Source organism: Salvelinus alpinus, chromosome 30 (genome assembly GCF_045679555.1).
Source record: "Salvelinus alpinus chromosome 30, SLU_Salpinus.1, whole genome shotgun sequence".
In the NCBI taxonomy this organism is placed as follows: Eukaryota; Metazoa; Chordata; class Actinopteri; order Salmoniformes; family Salmonidae; genus Salvelinus; species Salvelinus alpinus.
In genome coordinates this window covers 35707312-35725361 of record NC_092115.1, presented here as the reverse complement: position 1 = coordinate 35725361, position 18050 = coordinate 35707312, and the positions used below count along the sequence as shown (strand labels likewise).

The 18050-nt window shown below is 42.3% G+C and overlaps 1 protein-coding gene across 4 annotated transcripts; it reads left to right on the top strand.

Moving 5' to 3' along the window:
- The first annotated feature begins 460 nt into the window (after positions 1-460).
- Positions 461-17473, top strand: LOC139559875 (alanine aminotransferase 2-like). Of its 4 annotated transcripts, none has more exons than XM_071376306.1 (12): positions 461-621; positions 1086-1272; positions 9626-9715; positions 9938-10046; positions 10259-10392; positions 10534-10777; positions 10968-11047; positions 12352-12488; positions 12760-12934; positions 15792-15947; positions 16297-16409; positions 16647-17473. In XM_071376306.1, exons 2-12 carry the CDS (start codon positions 1135-1137, stop codon positions 16735-16737), a joined length of 1467 nt encoding a protein of 488 aa, XP_071232407.1. In that variant the 5' UTR covers positions 461-621; positions 1086-1134; the 3' UTR covers positions 16738-17473. The 4 variants fall into 4 exon arrangements, with proteins under 4 accessions (XP_071232407.1, XP_071232405.1, XP_071232406.1 ...); XM_071376304.1 differs by having other exon boundaries at positions 1081-1272; XM_071376305.1 differs by lacking the exon at positions 461-621 and having other exon boundaries at positions 704-1272.
- The last annotated feature ends 577 nt before the right edge of the window (positions 17474-18050 follow it).

Sequence of the window (18050 nt, the reverse complement as noted above, 5' to 3'; positions counted from 1 at the left end):
GATAAGTGTGCGAATTTCATAGTTTTACTGGTCTACGAAGCATTCAAAATATAAGGAGTACTTTGGGTTGTCAGAGAAAATGTATGGAGTAAAAGTACAATATTTTCTTTACGAATGTAGTGAAGTAAAAGTTGTCAAAAATATAAATAGTAAAGTAAAGTACAGATACCCCCAAAAACGACTATATTAGTCCATTAAAGTATTTTTACTTAAGTACTTTACACCACTGAAAATATGGTATAAAGGGGAGTGATGAAGCGACATCAACCTCAGCCATTCACACTAAAAACTGAACTAGCCTAGAGTGGAGCGCCCTTAAAACGTATCTAGTCGAGCGCCGTGCACATTTCGTGCAAATACTGTATGCTGCTCCAACAGTGAGAGAACTGGGCTCGTGTCCAAATAGGAGGAGTTGCGCTCAATTTCTACAGAATAACCAGGTCCGTGGTCTCCTCCCAATAGGTTAGAGCGCGCCGCCGGGTGTGTGTTGACCATCGAAAGAGAAGGAGTTGCACGGAAAGGGTGAAAGTTTGAAGCTGCCCCAGATCTCCTCGTATAGGCGTGTCGCTTGTTTCTGTCCTTTCGGAAACCGGAGATCTTATCCTGACGGACAATTTATCGGTGCGTAATGGGGAAATGAGGGGATGAAGGTTGGATATAACTCACATGGGGGAGTAATGTTAGAATATATGTACTGTGCAGCAGACATACATTTCAGGTTGAAAAGAGTGCCCCAGTCTGTGAATAACAGGGTTGTGGAAATTGTAAGGTACAAAGGTCTGGCCGGCTTAAAAAAAATATTTAAAAGTTTGCCAGTTGGACAACACACAGTTGTCTGTCTGTGTGCATTCATTGGGCGTGAGGGTGGTCGCAGCGCTTCACAACTAACGTAACGAGATATAATATTGTGACATGTCTGCTTCGCGCATAGGGCAAATGTTGTCATCCAAAAGTTTGCGCGTTATAACCAGAGGAAATTACCGTTTTTTCGGCAATGGGGCACAATACCCCGCCGGGCACCTCACCTCTGGTGTCCGCTCAGTGATGATCCCCTCTCCGCTGTCACCTTTCTCTTCCCAGAGTAGAGCACTTTCAGGAGTCAGTGAACCTCCGCGTGGACTTGTCCAAGAGAAAATGACCGAGAATGCAGTGTTCTCCCAGAACAAGATTTTGACCATCGACACCATGAACCCCAAGGTGAAGAATGTGGAGTATGCCGTGCGCGGACCCATTGTGCAGCGCGCGGTGCAGATCGAGAAGGAGCTGAGAGAGGTATGCTTAATAATAAAATGTAACTTTCTTAAATCATTATTTTCTCTTTTTTCCCCATTTGTTTTTAAATTGTGCAAATCATTTGTTTCTCTCAATCTGAAATATACAGCAGTTTGCAAAGTGCGAATGCAATCTCTCACTGACATTCCCATGCGCTGTCTGTCTCACCTAGACTAATTGCAACAGTCTGACTTTTGAACAAGTTTCCGGTGGCCTCAATGGCTCCGTTTTTCTGGATCTGCAACTGCAGCAGTGACATGCAGCCAAGGCCTATAGGCTTGTGTGATATAGGGTGACCAGACGATTTTGGTGGCTTGTCCCCAGCTAAAGATTTCCCAGAAATGTTCCCGATTAACTCCCAGAAAGAAAAAAGCAACTCTGAAGTAAATTGAGGCTGACAATTCAGTAATCAAATGCTATATCCAATCAGATATGCATGTAAAAAACAGTCTATCCCTGTTTCAAACATGTTTGCTGTCTGCTACCAAACTTGGGTGATTATAAAATAAATAGATAGGCTAAGATTAAGAACTGTGGCGGGTTAGGCTAATCCATTTCTGTGTTAAAATTGATAGAAGTATTTGAACCCCCCCTAAAATGTCATAAATAGCTGGTTCCCAATGACTTGAGAAGCATTTGTCATGCCCTTTGCTTGCTCTGCCCGTTGCCCTCTAGCCTAAATGCTCACCAAAATATACACTTTTTGAGTGCATTTGCTCACACACCCAGTGTGTCACCCACCAGCAGATTGACCCCTCTTCGGAAATCAAATTACTGTTAAAACACCACAGCGCTGATTTGCTTATGACACCTGTCTAGTGATTTGTTCAACAATGATGAGGCAAGACCTTATTTGTTATGTTGTTGAAGATTACGCTCTCCCCAATCTCTCTTTCTTTCACTCTCACTCACTCACTCACTCACTCACTCACTCACTCACTCACTCACTCACTCACTCACTCACTCACTCACTCATTCATTATCTCCCTCGCCCTCTCCCTCTGAGTCGCTCTCCCTTTGAGTCGCTCTCCCTTGTCACTGTTTGTTCTCGGTTATACAGTATCAGTTTTCATTGGAGCTGAGGAAGATCAAGATCAAAGTCCACAAGTCAAACAGCAAACTGAGAGATTCACTTCAGTTCTGTCTGTTTTTACAACAGCTCTATTTAAACTTCTGAGCTCACAATGACGTACAGTATAAAATCTATCAGAGGTCAAATCCTCACTTTCCCCCAGACCAATGCCACTGTCTCCTTTAACTCTCTTAAAAGCAATAACTCATCACTCCTAGAGTCGCCAGCCCCCCTCCAGTCCTACAATATTTGTTATGTGAAATTGTTGGTACTCGCTGGTCATCATGTTACAGCTGCTAGTAAGTAGAGTGGTGTTTCTAGATTTAACAGCCCACTCAAGAGTGAAGAGGTAGGTTGTTGACATTTTGATGTAACCTACTGACATTTATTTTTACAATCATACTGTACAATTTTCAACAATGTACACATGCACACAAAGCAATATTTGATGTTTTTCTCAAGATCAATCTACATCTATTGATATTGTCCACACTGTTACAAACTTTGGTCAGACTTAGTCCTCTTAGGTCAATGTTATTTTCCAGTTGGTTTTTATGTACTTGCCCTCAGTGTAACCCTTACCTGCACCATCCCCGTCCCCTCTCACTTCATTTCAAGGGTTGTCATGGAAACCCAGAGAGCATAGTTTACTGAGTTCAGTCAGGTGTGTAAAGCGGACCCTCCGAGTGGCTCTTTCCAGGAAGACGAGCAACGTGTATCTCTGTGTGTGAGAAAGAGGTGAAAGGGTCGCTTTTTGGCTACGGCGGGGTGTGGAGGGACTATCATAGTAATGACTATGGTGACCTTTACCAGATGGTCCTGGGGCTTTACCCAAATACAATTTGGATTCATGGATTTTTACTATTTGTTCAGAGTCATCCTCAAACACCCCAGCCAACCAAGAGCCAACCTGGGTTAGGGAATGTTGGTTATTACCGGTAATGTCGCCTTAGAGGATGGCTGTCCTTTTACGGGCTTCTAACTAACTGTGCTATTTTGTTAGTTTTTTCGCATTGTTTGTACATAATGTTGCTGCTACTGTCTCTTATGACCGAAAAGAGCTTCTGGACATCAGAACAGTGACTACTCACCTCGAACTGGACAAAGACTTTTTCTTTAATGAGTCCGACGCAAAAGATATACTGCTTTCCCGAGACCAGAACCAAATCCCTGTCATTCGCATGAAGAAAAGACGGAAATACAGGGGGCGGAGGTAAGGGTGCCTTGTGAGAATTTGTCGGCAAGTAGGTAAACCGCCTCTACCATCCGTTCTATTGGCCAACGTGCAATCACTGGAAAATAAACTGGATGATCGGCGATCGAGACTATCCTACCAAAGGGATATTAAAAACTGTAATATCTTATGTTTCACCGAGTCGATGCTGAACGACGACAAAAATAATATAGAGCTGGCTGGGTTTTCCGTGCATCGGCAGGACAGAGCCGCTACGTCTGGTAAGATGAGGGGCGGGGGCGTTTATTTTTCAATAACAGCTGGTGCGCAATCTCTAATATTAAAGAAGTCTCAAGGTATTGTTCGCCTGAGGTAGAGTTCCTCATGATAAGCTGTAGACCACACTATTTACCAAGAGAGTTTTCATCTATATTATTCGTAGCTGTCTACTCACCACCACAAACCGATGCTGGTACTAAGACCGCACTCAACGAGCTGTATAAAACCATAAGCAAACAAGAAAATGCTCATCTAGAAGCGGCACTCCTAGTGGCCGGGGACTTTAATGCAGGCATGTTACATGTGCAACCAGAGGGAAAAAACTATAGACCACATTTACTCCACACACAGAGACGCATATAAAGCTCTCCCTCGCCCTCCATTTGGCAAATCTGACCATAATTCTATCCTCCTGATTCCTGCTAACAAGCAAAAACTACAGCAGGAAGTACCAGTGACTCGCTCAATACGGAAGTGGTCAGATGACGCGGATGCTATGCTACAGGACTGTTTCGCTAGCACAGACTGGAATATGTTCCGTGATTCATCCAATGTCATTGAGGAGTATACCACCTCAGTCACCGGCTTCATCAATAAGTGCATCGACAATGTTGTCCCCACAGTGACCATACATACATATCCCAACCAGAAGCCATGGATTGCAGGCAACATCTGCACCGAGCTAAAGGCTAGAGCTGCCACTTTCAAGGAGCGGGATCCGGACGCTTATAAGAAATCCTGCTATGCCCTCAGACAAACCATCAAACAGGCAAAGTGTTGTCGGATGTGGCAGGGCTTGCAAACTAATATGGACTACATAGGGAAACCCAGCCGTGAGCTACCCAGTGACGCGAGTCTACCAGACGAGCTAAATGTCTTTTATGCTCGCTTCGAGTCAAGCAACACTGAAGCATGCATGAGAGCACCAGCTGTTCCGGATGACTGTGTGATCGCACTCTCCGTAGCCGATGTGAGAAAGACCTTAACAGGTCAACATTCCACAGGGCCCAGACGGATTACTAAGACATGTACTCAGAGCATGTGCGGACCAACTGGCAAGTGTCTTCACTGACATTTTCAACCTCTCCCTGACTGAGTCTGTAATACCTACATGCTTTAAGCAGACCACAATAGTGCCTGTACCCAAGAAAGTGATGGTAACCACCCTAAATGACTATCGCCCCATAGCACTCATATTGTTAGCCATGAAGTACTTTGAAAGGCTGGTCCTTGCTCACATCAACACCATCATCTCGGAAACCCTAGACCCACTCTAATTCGAATACCGCCCCAACAGATCCACAGATGACACAATCTCAATTGCACTCCACACTCCCACCTGGACAAAAGGAACACCTATGTGAGAATGCTGTTCATCGACCTCAGCTCAATGTTCAACACCATAGTGCCCACAAAGCTCATCACTAAGCTAATGAACTTGGGACTAAACACCTCCCTCTGCAACTGGATCCTAGACTTCCTGAAGAGCCGCCCCCAGGTGGTAAGGGTAGGCAACAACACATCTGCCATGCTGATCCTCAACACTCGGGCCCCTCAGGGGTGCGTGCTTAGTGCCCTCCTGTACTCCCTGTTCACCCACGACTGTGTGGCCAAGCATGACTACAACTGCATCATTAAGTTTGCTGACGACACAACAGTGGTAGGCCTGATCACCGACAACGATGAGACAGCCTATAGGGAGGAGGTCAGAGAACTGACAGTGTGGTGCCAGGACAACAACCTCTCCCTCAATGTGAGCAAGACAAAGCAGCTGATCATGGACTACAGGAAAAGGCGGGTCGAACAGGCCCCCATTAACATAATGTAGTGGAGCGGGTTGAGAGTTTCAAGTTCCTTGGTGTCCACATCACCAACAAACTATCATGGTCCAAACACACCAAGACAGTCGTGAAGAGGGCACGACAACACCTTTTCCCCCTTGGAGGCTGAAAAGATTTGGCATGGGTCCCCAGATCCTCAAAAAGTTCTACAGCTGCACCATCGAGATCAACCTGATCGGTTGTATCACCACCTGGTATGGCAACTGCTCGGCATCCGACCGTAAGGCGCTACAGAGGGTAGTGTGTAAGGCCCAGTTCATCACTGGGGCCAAACTTCCTGCCATCCAGGACCTATATACCTGGCAGTGTGTCAGAGGAAGGCCCACATTTTCTTTATTATCTATGGATAGTCACTTTACCCCTAACTATATATACAAATTTCCTCGACTAACCTGTACCCCCGAACATTGACTCGGTCCCGGTGCCCCCTGTATATAGCCTCGTTATTGTTATTTTATTGTGTTACTTTTTATTTTATTTTTTACTCCATTTTATTTAGTAAATATTTTGTAAACTTTATTTCTTGAACTGCATTGTTGGTTAGGGCTTGTAAGTAAGCATTTCACGGTAAGGTCTACTACACCTGTTGTATTCGGCGAATGTGACAAATAAAATAGGATTTGATTTGATTGATTTTGTCTTTCAGAAGTCTACAGGGGTTTAATAAGAAGTTATTACGTCCTTATATCATATTGAGCACCTGTAAATCTAGGCTGTATCACATCCGGCCGTGATTGGGAGTCACATAGGGCGGCACACAATTGTCCCAACGTCGTCCGTGTTTGGCCGGGGTAGGCCATCATTGTAAATAAGAATTTGTTCTTAACTGACTTGCCTAGTAAAAAAAAGGTATAAAATATATATATATATATGAAAACAAGTCTGTTTTGTTATTTAGGGGAACCTCCAAATATAAGTCTAAAACATCAAACTTGTAAATCTGTGCTGTATCAGGTGAACTAGCTGTAGGCTATTCCAAGTCTAACCGGATTTTCATACTGAGCTCTGATGGGTGTTAGATTTCTTTGTGAAAACAGAGCACAAAGCCTACATTCACTTGCTTGCTTTAAAAAAGGAACACCCACTTTCACACAAAATCTTTTTCTCCACTCCCTCTCTATCCCCTTTTCAACCCCTCTCTATTTTCTCCGACTAACACACATGCCTATTTTGAGGGCTCAGATGAACTGTAATGTTTCAGGTGCAGATAAAGTTCAGGAACATTTCCTGAAACCTGATACGACTTAAATTGTGGTCATTAGTTAATTCCCCTCTTAGCCTAGCAGGAAGAGAAAAAACACTAAGTAGAATGTGAGCAAAACAACTTCAACCCAGTAACAGCTCTAGGACCAGGCTAGAGGCCCACGGAGATACCTTCTACCACCTCAGTGGTCTCCATGGAGACTGCAGGAGGATTGCTGAGTAACACGGCACACTGACTTTCTTTAATGAATGAAAGACATCACATTTCATGTCCTGCCTCTACTACTTCGCTAATTTTGAAGAGTAAACTAGTAGCCATTCTGATGTAACTTTCTTTTGCCAGACTTTGAATTTGTTTTGCCAGACCAATTAGAATGCTACTTACCAGAGACAGAAAAAGACGCAAATAAACTTACACACGCCGAAAGAGCAAAAGAAAAACGAGAGAACTGGGTAAGGAGGTAGAGAGAGAGTGGGCAAAATCAACTGTAGGCTAGTCTCAATCATCTTATGAAGAACATGCCATAGGCAGTACTCTGACAAGAGCCACATGGCCTAATCAGTGAAGGTTTTTCAACAAGGGGCCTGCTATGTGGTCTTTATGTGACAATGTAAAAAGACTCCCTGAGATAAAATACATGATTAGAAGCACTTAGAAGACTTAAAAATACATTTAAAGTTCCCAGAAAAAGAGGGGGACTGATTTTTGTCATTATTTTTGTACACATTTTTTATATAAAACGTACTCTCGTCACTTGGGAAATGTTGATTTTTTGGTTGTTGCAACATATCTCGTTGCAGTAAAATGTAAACCCCTCTCTACTCTCAGTATGAATGGAATGGGAGGAGGTCCTTTGTATTCAGTGGGTGTCACTCCCCTGCTGTTTGTGATTGGTCTGAACTGAGAGACACCTCTGTCTTGTGACCAATGGGAGTGTAGGAGGTTTATTTTCTGTTGTGAACTTTGAGGTCATTGCTGGTCCAGCTGGCCCAATTAGATTGGATAAATGTCTCTGGTGGGTAGAACAACAGCAGGGCTGCTTTGCTTCCCACTGGGTTTGAATGAGTTCCACTTGTGGCCACTGATCGCTGTCCATGTTGTCAAATACCAAGCATCTGGACACTCACTGAGGAGTCTGTGTTCTTGGCCAGTTTAGTTCCGTTGTCCATCCAGGACAGTTGTCCTTAAGGAGATACTTTCAACCTCTTGACATATTGTTCTCAGATATTGAAAGAAGTAGTGGCATTTTTCTTTGCTTATAAGGACATTCCTTGACAACCTCCCCAAATTAATTATTTTTTCCTATTCTCCATGACCAGTTCTGTTTTGCAGTCTGTTTTTTACACCGCATTTGACACCTACTTTACACTTATCGTCTGTTTCTACAGCTGGAAACCAGCTGATATAACACTTGACAAGCCTTCCAGGCAGCAGCCAGCATGGGACTGTGTGTTTCCTTTTGCTTTCCAGACAGCATTTTCTCTCCTTTAATATGTTAATATACAGTAGTTGGGCTGAACAAATTCTTGTTTTGACTTCCTCCACTCTGCTCCCAAACACACAGACGCACATGATGTGTTTGTGTTTGTAGGTAAGTGTGTACAGTTGGAAACCCTAACATTGGAAAAGCTCAAATTGAATTCTGTCACTCATGTGTTTTATCTTTTTCTTATGGTTTTATTTAATGTAATCTTTATTTAACCAGGCAAGTCAATTAAGGACAAGGACGGCCTGGCAAAAGGTCTCCGGTGATGTCCTACATTTTAGGACCTAAACGCAAGGGATGAGGAAAGCACATATTAAACCAATGCAGGCTGCCAAGTAATTTCTCCTGGCAAAGACTATACCTGATTTTGTATTTGTGCTTGAGAGTTTAAGTAAAAACACATGGCAAAGGAAATTATGAAGAGCTGTTTGGCTTTAAGGGTTGTCTATTTAAACGTCTAAGGGCTAGGGTCTGGGTTTTTACTAAACTAACATCTGGAATTGTTTTACGATGGTCATACCAAGGATCATTTAGCTATTTTATTTTGAATTTTAGGAAAAAGATATATAAAAAATATATTTGATGAAATATTGAATTTGGCCTATTAGCTTATAGAAACGCATTGAATAACAGATTCATACATGGAAAAACAGTGTAAAAAATAAAGGAAGTATGTTTTGAAGTGTCTGTCCAATATCTGAGAGATATACCGTAAGAAAGCTCAGAAAAGAAAATAAAAGTTCAATGTGGAATTATCTGTATACCTTTGATGTGGAACTGCCCCATTCACTTCCATTCATTTTTCGGCCCGGTACCGGGTTACCTTTAGACGTGACATCATATTCCAGCAGGAAGTGACCTCATACTCATGTCTTACTTAGACGGACACGCTCAGATAAGTAGTTATAAATTGTTAATTATGAGGTTATAAAGAATAAAGTAAAGTATTGGACTGCCTTTATCCCCTGCACACACCTGTGACCCAAGAACGCATGGGACACACTCTTTTCACGCCAGTTCGATACAAAGAGCACTTTTGCTATCCCTAACCATTTTCCTAACCTTAACCTCAGTCTCCTAACCTGCTGCGCAAGTTGCCCTAACCTTCTATGAAAAAGTCACTTCGGTATCGAAGTGGCGTGAAGAGTGTTTCCCAAGAACAGGGATTCGAAGTGGCGTGAAAAGAGTGTTTCCCAAGAACACATTGTATTCATCCATCTCTTTCTTCCTTGCCCTAATTGTTTCATCCTCTCTCTGCCTCTCTCATTGTTTTGTGTCTTGTTTCTCTGTCCTGCAGGGAGTGAAGAAGCCCTTCACTGAGGTCATCAAGGCCAATATCGGTGACGCCCATGCCATGGGCCAGCAGCCAATCACCTTCTTCCGCCAGGTCTGCTTTTATCCCCTATGTTCCAAACCATTTATCTAAAACAACTCTCTTTTTGATTACAGGGTGTCTTTCATTCTCCTTTATCATTTGAAACCGTTCTGTCTATGGCAAAATCACATAATGACATTTTCATGCAGATTCATGCAGATTTGTGTACATTATCCTGCATCAACTCCTGTCTGTTCCTCACCTAGCTCTCGCTGTCCTCTCTTCCTCTTCAAGGTCTTGGCACTCTGCTCCTATCCGGAACTCTTGAAAGACAATATGTTTCCAGAGGATGCCAAAAGCAGAGCGCGCCGCATTCTGCAGGCTTGTGGAGGGAGTAGTTTGGGTATGTTGTTCAGATACTTGATTGATTGTGTATTGGAAGGATGTAAGTTAAGATAAAATACACAACGGGGATATTTTAGCCAATAAGCCTGTGTCAGCCTGTTAGTGTCTGCATAAGCAATGAATGACCTTTCGCAGTCTAGGGTGGCCAACCCCGATCCTGGAGAGTCGCAGTGTATTGAGTCTTTCTCGCTCTCCCTCTCGCTCTCTAAGGTGCGTACAGTGCCAGTCAGGGTATAGACTGTGTGCGGCAGGACGTAGCTCGCTACATCGAGCGTCGGGACGGGGGCGTGCCCTGTGACCCAGACAACGTCTACCTCACCACCGGCGCCAGTGACGGCATCGTGGTAAAAATTCAAAAATCAAACAATTCGATTTTTCAAGTAAACTTCTCACTGCAGATAAAGGGGAGGGCAGGAGGAGAGCGTTGAGGACTCTAGACTTGAGATGCACCCATCAGTCCTCCTTCGCTCCCCTCTCTCTCCCAGACTATGCTGAAGCTGTTGGTGTGTGGTGAGGGTGCGTCGAAGACAGGGGTGATGATCTCCATCCCTCAGTACCCTCTGTACTCGGCTGCTCTGGCTGAGCTGGGCGCTGTGCAGGTCAACTACTACCTGAACGAGGAGAAGTGCTGGAGCATGGACCTCAGTGAGCTGGAGCGCTCCCTAGCGGAGGCCAGGAAGCACTGCAACCCCAAAGTCCTCTGCATCATCAACCCTGGAAACCCCACTGGTAAGTAGCCAAAGCTTAACACATACGGAATTCATGATGCGTCATGTAGAGGTTGACATAGGGATTTCACAGTCCTCCCAGTCATGTCACTAGACGGCACCAGAGGACATAGATCCCACTTAGACATAAACCAAAATGTCAATTTCTGCCAATATGAATCTGAACCTTTCCCTCTCCTCCTCTGTAATAGGTCAGGTCCAGAGTAGACAGTGCATTGAGGATGTGATCCGATTCGCTGCTAAGGAGCATCTCTTCCTGATGGCTGATGAGGTAAACTAATCAGTCAAGGTCACGAACTGGGGCCTCATTTATAAAGGTTGAGTGCCTATTAAATATGCCCCAAAACATGCGTGTGCCAGTTTTCACGGAAAAAATGTCATTTCTAAAATCTGAACTTGATGTAAGAATATGCTAATCATCACGCGAACTTCAGACCACGTAGCCTAGTAGCTTTTTGCAAATAGGGAATATATGATGACTTATTCATAACAAATCTGTTGCTAAATATAATAACAAGATGCAATCATTTGCTGTTAGTGAGAAGTGTGAAAATATATACATTTTATCTTTGCGTTCTAAAATAATTAGACATTTCTTTCCAATTATTTATTATATTTCCATGATCATTGCAGAATACATTCTTCACCTTTTCTGACTGTGATGGTTTAATACCAAACAAAATAGCCTATAGGCCTATGTTAGGAGAATTAAGTTCTCATGTTCTTTAACCAATTAAATTAAATTACTTTGTCTGCTATATCAGGGTTTATAAGATACTGATAGAAATCAAAACAGACAGAAGCCCAGTCTACAAAAGTCAAATGTTTATGTACGGGAACGTTCTGCCTATCATTTCCTGTACATTGGTCTATATACCTCACATTTCGTCATAAATGTCCCTCCTCCTCTCAGAAACAATGACAATATAGTTCACAAGTCTTCCTGTCATACATTGTCTGCCACCTGTTATACAATCTACTACAAGCCCAAATCAAAACTATGAAATTACACATATGTAATTCATGGTGTATTGCTGCAGAATGCTGTGGTAGCCATGCTTGTTAAGTGTGCCTTGAATTCTAAATAAATCACTGACAGTGTCACCAGAAAAGCACACCCACACCATCACACCTCCTCCTCCATAATTCACGGTGGGAACTACACATGCAGAGATCATCCGTTCACCTACTATGCATTTCACAAAGACACCAAAAATCTTGAATTTGGACTCATCAGACCAAAGAATAGATTTCCACTAGTCTAATGTCCATTGCTTGTGATTCTTGGTCCAAGCAAGTCTCTTCTTCTTATTGGTGTCCTTTAGTAGTGGTTTCTTTGCAGCAATTAGACCATGAAGGCCTGATTCACACAGTCTCCTCTGAACAGTTGATGTTGAGATGTGTCTTGTTACTTGAACTCTGTGAAGCATTTATTTGGGCTGCAATTTCTGAGGCTGGTAACTCTAATAAACAAATCATCTGCAGCAGAGGTAACCTCCTCATAAACACAATTTCAACTGTGCTTACCTTTACCTAACCTACTAACATCCCCTTCCCTCCTCTCCTGTCCCTCAGGTGTACCAGGATAATGTGTACGCGGAGGGTTGCCAGTTCCACTCCTTTAAGAAGGTGCTGTTTGAGTTGGGACCACAGTACTCGAACACTGTAGAACTGGCATCTTTCCACTCCACCTCCAAGTGCTACATGGGAGAGTAAGACATTTTCTCCCTCTCTCGCTCCTTCATGTTCATACCCTGAACCGTTCACAACGAATATACCAACAGGCCAAGAGTATGACTCTGCATTATTTTCTGTAGAAACCTCAAGATCAATATTCAGTAACCTGACTTGACATATCAACCATTATATGACTTAATTTAAACCACTATGTACTGTATCACCAATAGATATATTAATGGTACGGTGATGTGTTGCCTTATGAGCCACTGTACTGTAACTGGTCTCCCCCTTTCGCTCTCCCAGGTGTGGTTTCCGTGGGGGTTACATGGAGGTGATCAACATGGACCCAGAAGTGAAAGACCAGCTCACTAAGCTGGTGTCGGTCAGACTGTGTCCCCCCGTCCCTGGTCAGGCTCTAATGGACCTGGTGGTCAACTCCCCACAGCCAGGAGAACCTTCCTACACCACCTTCATGAAGGTAATCATTTGGTTATATGGTTATTTAGCAGAATTTTTTTAATCAAAAATGACTTACCGGACTGTTAACATTGATAGGGACACATATTTAATATACAGTTGGGTCCGAAAGGATTGACACCCTTGATAAAGATGAGCAAAAATGACTGTATGAATAAATAAAACAAATACTGAGCAAAATTGTGTGCTCCAAAAAATTGGGGAAATTATATTATTTTATACTAATACAATTGCTCAGAGACATAGATTTTGTTTAACAAGTAAAACTTTTTTCTCAAAAAGGTAGGGGTAAAAATGATTGACACCTCTGTTTTCAAAATGGTTGCCTCTGTCTTGATATCCTTCGTCTACGTTTATGGACTGCCCTCTTCAATTCAAACCACATAACATCAAAGATCGACCACCATAGTTTACAGTAGGTATGGGGTTATTTTCTGCTCATGCATTCTCATTTAGATGCCAAACTCTTAGGCCACGCACCTAAGAGCTCTATTTTCACATCTTCTAACAAATGTAAACACATGGAGTTGGTTAAACGGCATTGGCACTTGGGTTGAAACGGGTGCTTTGGGCAAATTACATGAAAATAGAGCTATTTTGCCACGCACACCAGTGGTGGGTTTGGTGTCAAAATGAGAATGCATAAGTGCAAAAGAACCCCATACCTACTGTAAAATATGGTGGTCGATCTTGAATATTTTGGGGCTATTTTGCTTCCACTGGTACTGGGGAACTTGCCAAGGTCAATGGCATCATGAACTTTACCCAGTACCAGGACATGTTATCCTAAAACCTGTTCTTCTCTGCCAGGAGGCTGAAACTTGGCCACAAGTGGATCTTACAGCAAGACAATATCCCCAAGCACACATTAAAATCCACAAATACATTGTTAATTGGACACAAAGTTTCCATTTTGCAAAAGCCATCTCAGTCTCCAGACTTGAAACCTATTGAAAACCTGTGGTTTGAATTGAAGAGGGCAGTCTATAATCGCAGACGAAGGATATCAAGGATCTGGAAGGATTCTGTATGGGGGAATGAGCTAAGAACATTTTAGAAAAAGGCTCAGTGCTGTTATCCTCGCAAGGTAATGTATTGGTAATGTATGAGAGTTCATTTTTGAGGGTAAAAAAACATTACTTTATGCTTTCTCTAGGCAATTGTATTTTTTTTGCATACAATATACAGTACCAGTCAAAAATTTGGACACACCTAGTCATTCAAGGATTTTTCTTTATTTTTTAAATATTTTTTTTCTACATTGTAGAATAATAGACATCAATACTATGAAATAACACATATCGAATCATGTAGTAACCCAAAAAGTGTTTAATCTCAAATATAAAATATTGGGTCATTGTTCTGTTGATAAACAAATGATAGTCCCACTTAGCGCAAACCAGATGGGATGGCGTATTGCTGCAGAATGTTGTGGTAGCAATGCTGGTTAAGTGTGCCTTGAATTGGAAATAAATCACAGACAGTGTCACCAGCAAAGCATCCCCACACCATCACTCCTCCTCCATGCTTCATGGTGGAAACCACATATGTGGAAATCATCCGTTCACCTACTCTGCATCTCACAAAGACACTACGGTTGGAACCAAAAATCTCTAATTTGGACTCATCTGACCAAAGGACAGATTTCCACCGGTCTAATGTCCATTGCTCGTGTTTCCCAAGAAAGTCTCTTCTTATTATTGGTGTCCTTTAGTAGTGGTTTCTTTGCAGCAATTCGACCATGAAGACCTGATTCACGCAGTCTCCTCTGAACAGTTGATGTTGAGATGTGTCTGTTACTTGAACTCTGTGAAGCATTTATTTGGGCTGCAATTTCTGAGGCTGGTAACTCTAATAAACTAATCCTCTGCAGCAGAGGTAACTCTGGGTCTTCCTTGCCTGTGGCGGTCCTCATGAGAGACAGTTTCATCATAGCGCTTGATGGTTTTTGCGACTGCATTTGAAGAAACTTTCAAAGTTCTTGAAATGTTCCGGATTGACTGACCTTCATTGGGCTCCCGAGTGGTGCAGCGGTCTAAGGCACTGCATCTCAGTGCAAGAGGCGTCACTACTGTACCTGGTTTGAATCCAGGCTGTATCACATCCGGCCGTGATTGGGAGTCCCATAGGGCGGCGCACAATTGGCCCAGTGTCGTCCAGGTTTGGGTGGAGTAGGCTGTCATTGTAAATAAGAATTTGTTCTTAACTGACTTGCCTAGTTAAAGAAAGGTAAAGAAATAAAAAAAGGTCCTAAAGTAATGATGGACTTGCGTTTCTCTGTGCTTATTTGAGCTGTTCTTGCAATAATATGGACTTGGTCTTTTACCAAATAGGGCTATCTTCTGTATACCACCCCTACCTTGTCACAAAACAATTGATTGGCTCAAATGCATTAAGGAGGAAAGAAATTCCACAAATCAACTTTTAACAAGGCACACCTGTTAATTGAAATACATTCCAGGGTGACTACATCATGAAGCTGGTTTAAGAGAACGTCAAGAGTGTGCAAAGCTGTCATCAAGGCGAAGGGTGGCTACTTTGAAGAATCTCAAATACAAAATATATTTTGATTTGTTTAACACTTTTTTGGTTACTACATGATTCAATGTGTTGTTTCATAATTTTGATGTCTTCACTATAATTCTACAATGTAGAAAATAGTACAAATAAAGAAAAACCCTTGAATGAGTAGGTGTGTTCAAACCTTTGACTAGTACTGTAGATCAGTATTTGACAGTATAAAATAAATAATTCATTTTTGTTCATCTTTGTGAAGGGTGTCAATAATTTCGGATCTCACTGTATGTTGCCCATTCGCAAAATCAAACACACACACACACGGTCTTCCCTGTGTCCAGGAGCGAACAGCTACCCTCAGGCTGCTGGCAGAGAAGGCCAAGTTGACAGAGGAAATTCTGAACACTGTACCTGGGATCACCTGTAACCCTGTCCAGGGAGCCATGTACTCATTCCCCAACATCAGCCTGCCTCAGAAAGCCATCAAGGAGGCGAAGGTTAGTCAGCCCTAATTACTTCTGCTCTGCTGTTAGGAACTGAAACAAGTCAAATTTAGGAAATTAATTTCCATTTTATTTGAATAATAATGATAAATTGCATTTGTAGAGCGCTTTTCATTTACAGACGTAAAAACCACAACGCTCTTTACATTGTGAGCAACCATTAAAAGAAAAGGTTTAATAAAAAGGGCTAATAACTTTAAGCAAGACATTTTAAACAAAATCTTTTTGTAAAAATCTGGTTGTTAAATACGTACTCTATGGGTGTGTGAACCTACTTCAATACCGTAATTCACATATGCTTCTGAATCTGCTTTAATACTGTAATTTGTGCTTCTCTCTCCAGGCTCTGGGCCAGGCACCAGACATGTTCTACTGTATGAAGATGTTGGAGGAGACTGGCATCTGTCTGGTGCCGGGAAGTGGCTTTGGACAGAAAGACGGGACCTACCACTTCAGGTATGGCCAACCCAGTTTACTCAAACATGATATCACAACGTCTCTCAGCGTAAAATTGGCATAGTACGTTATGGAGAAACTGGATCTTTTTGATGTACATCCCAAAGTCCATCATTTCCAATGCACTGCCATCTGTTCAAAGTCCAACCTGTAGTAGATTACCAAGGTGTGGAGTATACTATTTATTTTACAGCTCTTTAATGATGTTCTCTTTCATTTTCTCCCTCCTTGTTCCAGGATGACCATTCTGCCGCCCACAGACAAGCTGAAGATCTTACTGGCTAAAGTGAAGGAGTTCCACCAGAAATTCACTCAGCAGTACTCTTAATCATCCTCCTTAACTCCCTAACTTTCACCCAATCAGAAGAGAATAGGACACAGTCTACCAGCCAACCTATCAGAAATCATCTGTCAATGAGTGCCTACTCTACTAGTGTCTCTGTCTTCGGTCACCTTGACAATGCACTTTAACTCCTAGGCCTACAAGATTCCAAGAAATGGTGGACTCACAGACTGTACATGTACAAATGTAGTGGTTGTGAACACCAAGGAGATTTATTTTTATGTTGGGACACATCAAATTTATCTGACATATAAAACTTGATTGAATTGATGTTCATTGTCATCTCAGTTGTGTGTCCATGCACACACTTGTGTGGGAGAGAGGGTGTGTGTTATGATCACACAAGTCAAGGCCAGTATGACAGTACAGTACATTTTAGTCATTTAGCACACACTCTTAACCAGAGCTACTTACAGTAGTCAGAGCATACATTTTCATACTGGTCCCCCATGGGAATCGAACCCACAACCCTGGCGTTGCAAGCACCATGCTCTACCAACTGAGCTACACTGGACTAGTAGTAGTGTATGAAATGAAGAAAGGGAAAGAGCTACTAGATTATTTCCAGACTCTGTAGAAATGTCAGTATTGTAGTAAGGTAGTAATTGTAGTAAGGTACTGTATAAGATAGTATTATGTAAGAGAAGCTTTCACATAATGATTTTAATTGAAATATGATTTTATTATATTTGCTAAATAAATATACAATTTTTGCCTCTTTTCTTTGTGTGGAACTTTCCGCCATAGTGCTAGAATTCCACAAGAGGGCACACTTGTCACACGCCATACATCTACTACAAAGAATGTCCTTGACTTTCAATTGCGTAGCATACCTTACATTCTTTAGACCAAATTCATGGAAAAACCGTGACAAAGAGGAGACAGCAGAATATAAAATAAATGCTGTCAAGGATTTGTAGAATTATGAAGACAACAACAGCTCATGGCAGTTATCATGGGGAGTGAGTCAGGAGCCTACTGTGTGCACACACACACTGGGAGAGGTTGTCCAACGGGGATGAGTTCTCCTTGAGGGCTGGCCTGCTTTTACAGGTTTTATTGAGAGTTCAGTTCCTGTTAATATCATCTCTAATGATGTCACGTGAATGTATTTATTATATAACCACCACTTCCATCTTATAGCTATTATCTACAATGATCAAGATATTGTTGGACATATACTTTATTTATTAAAGGAGGGGGAGAGCTTTAAGTCTGTAAAGCGCTTTCTCTCTCCTGTCCTCTACAGTGGCTGCCAACATTCATTATCCCTGACAAAGCAGAGCCCCTTTCCTAAT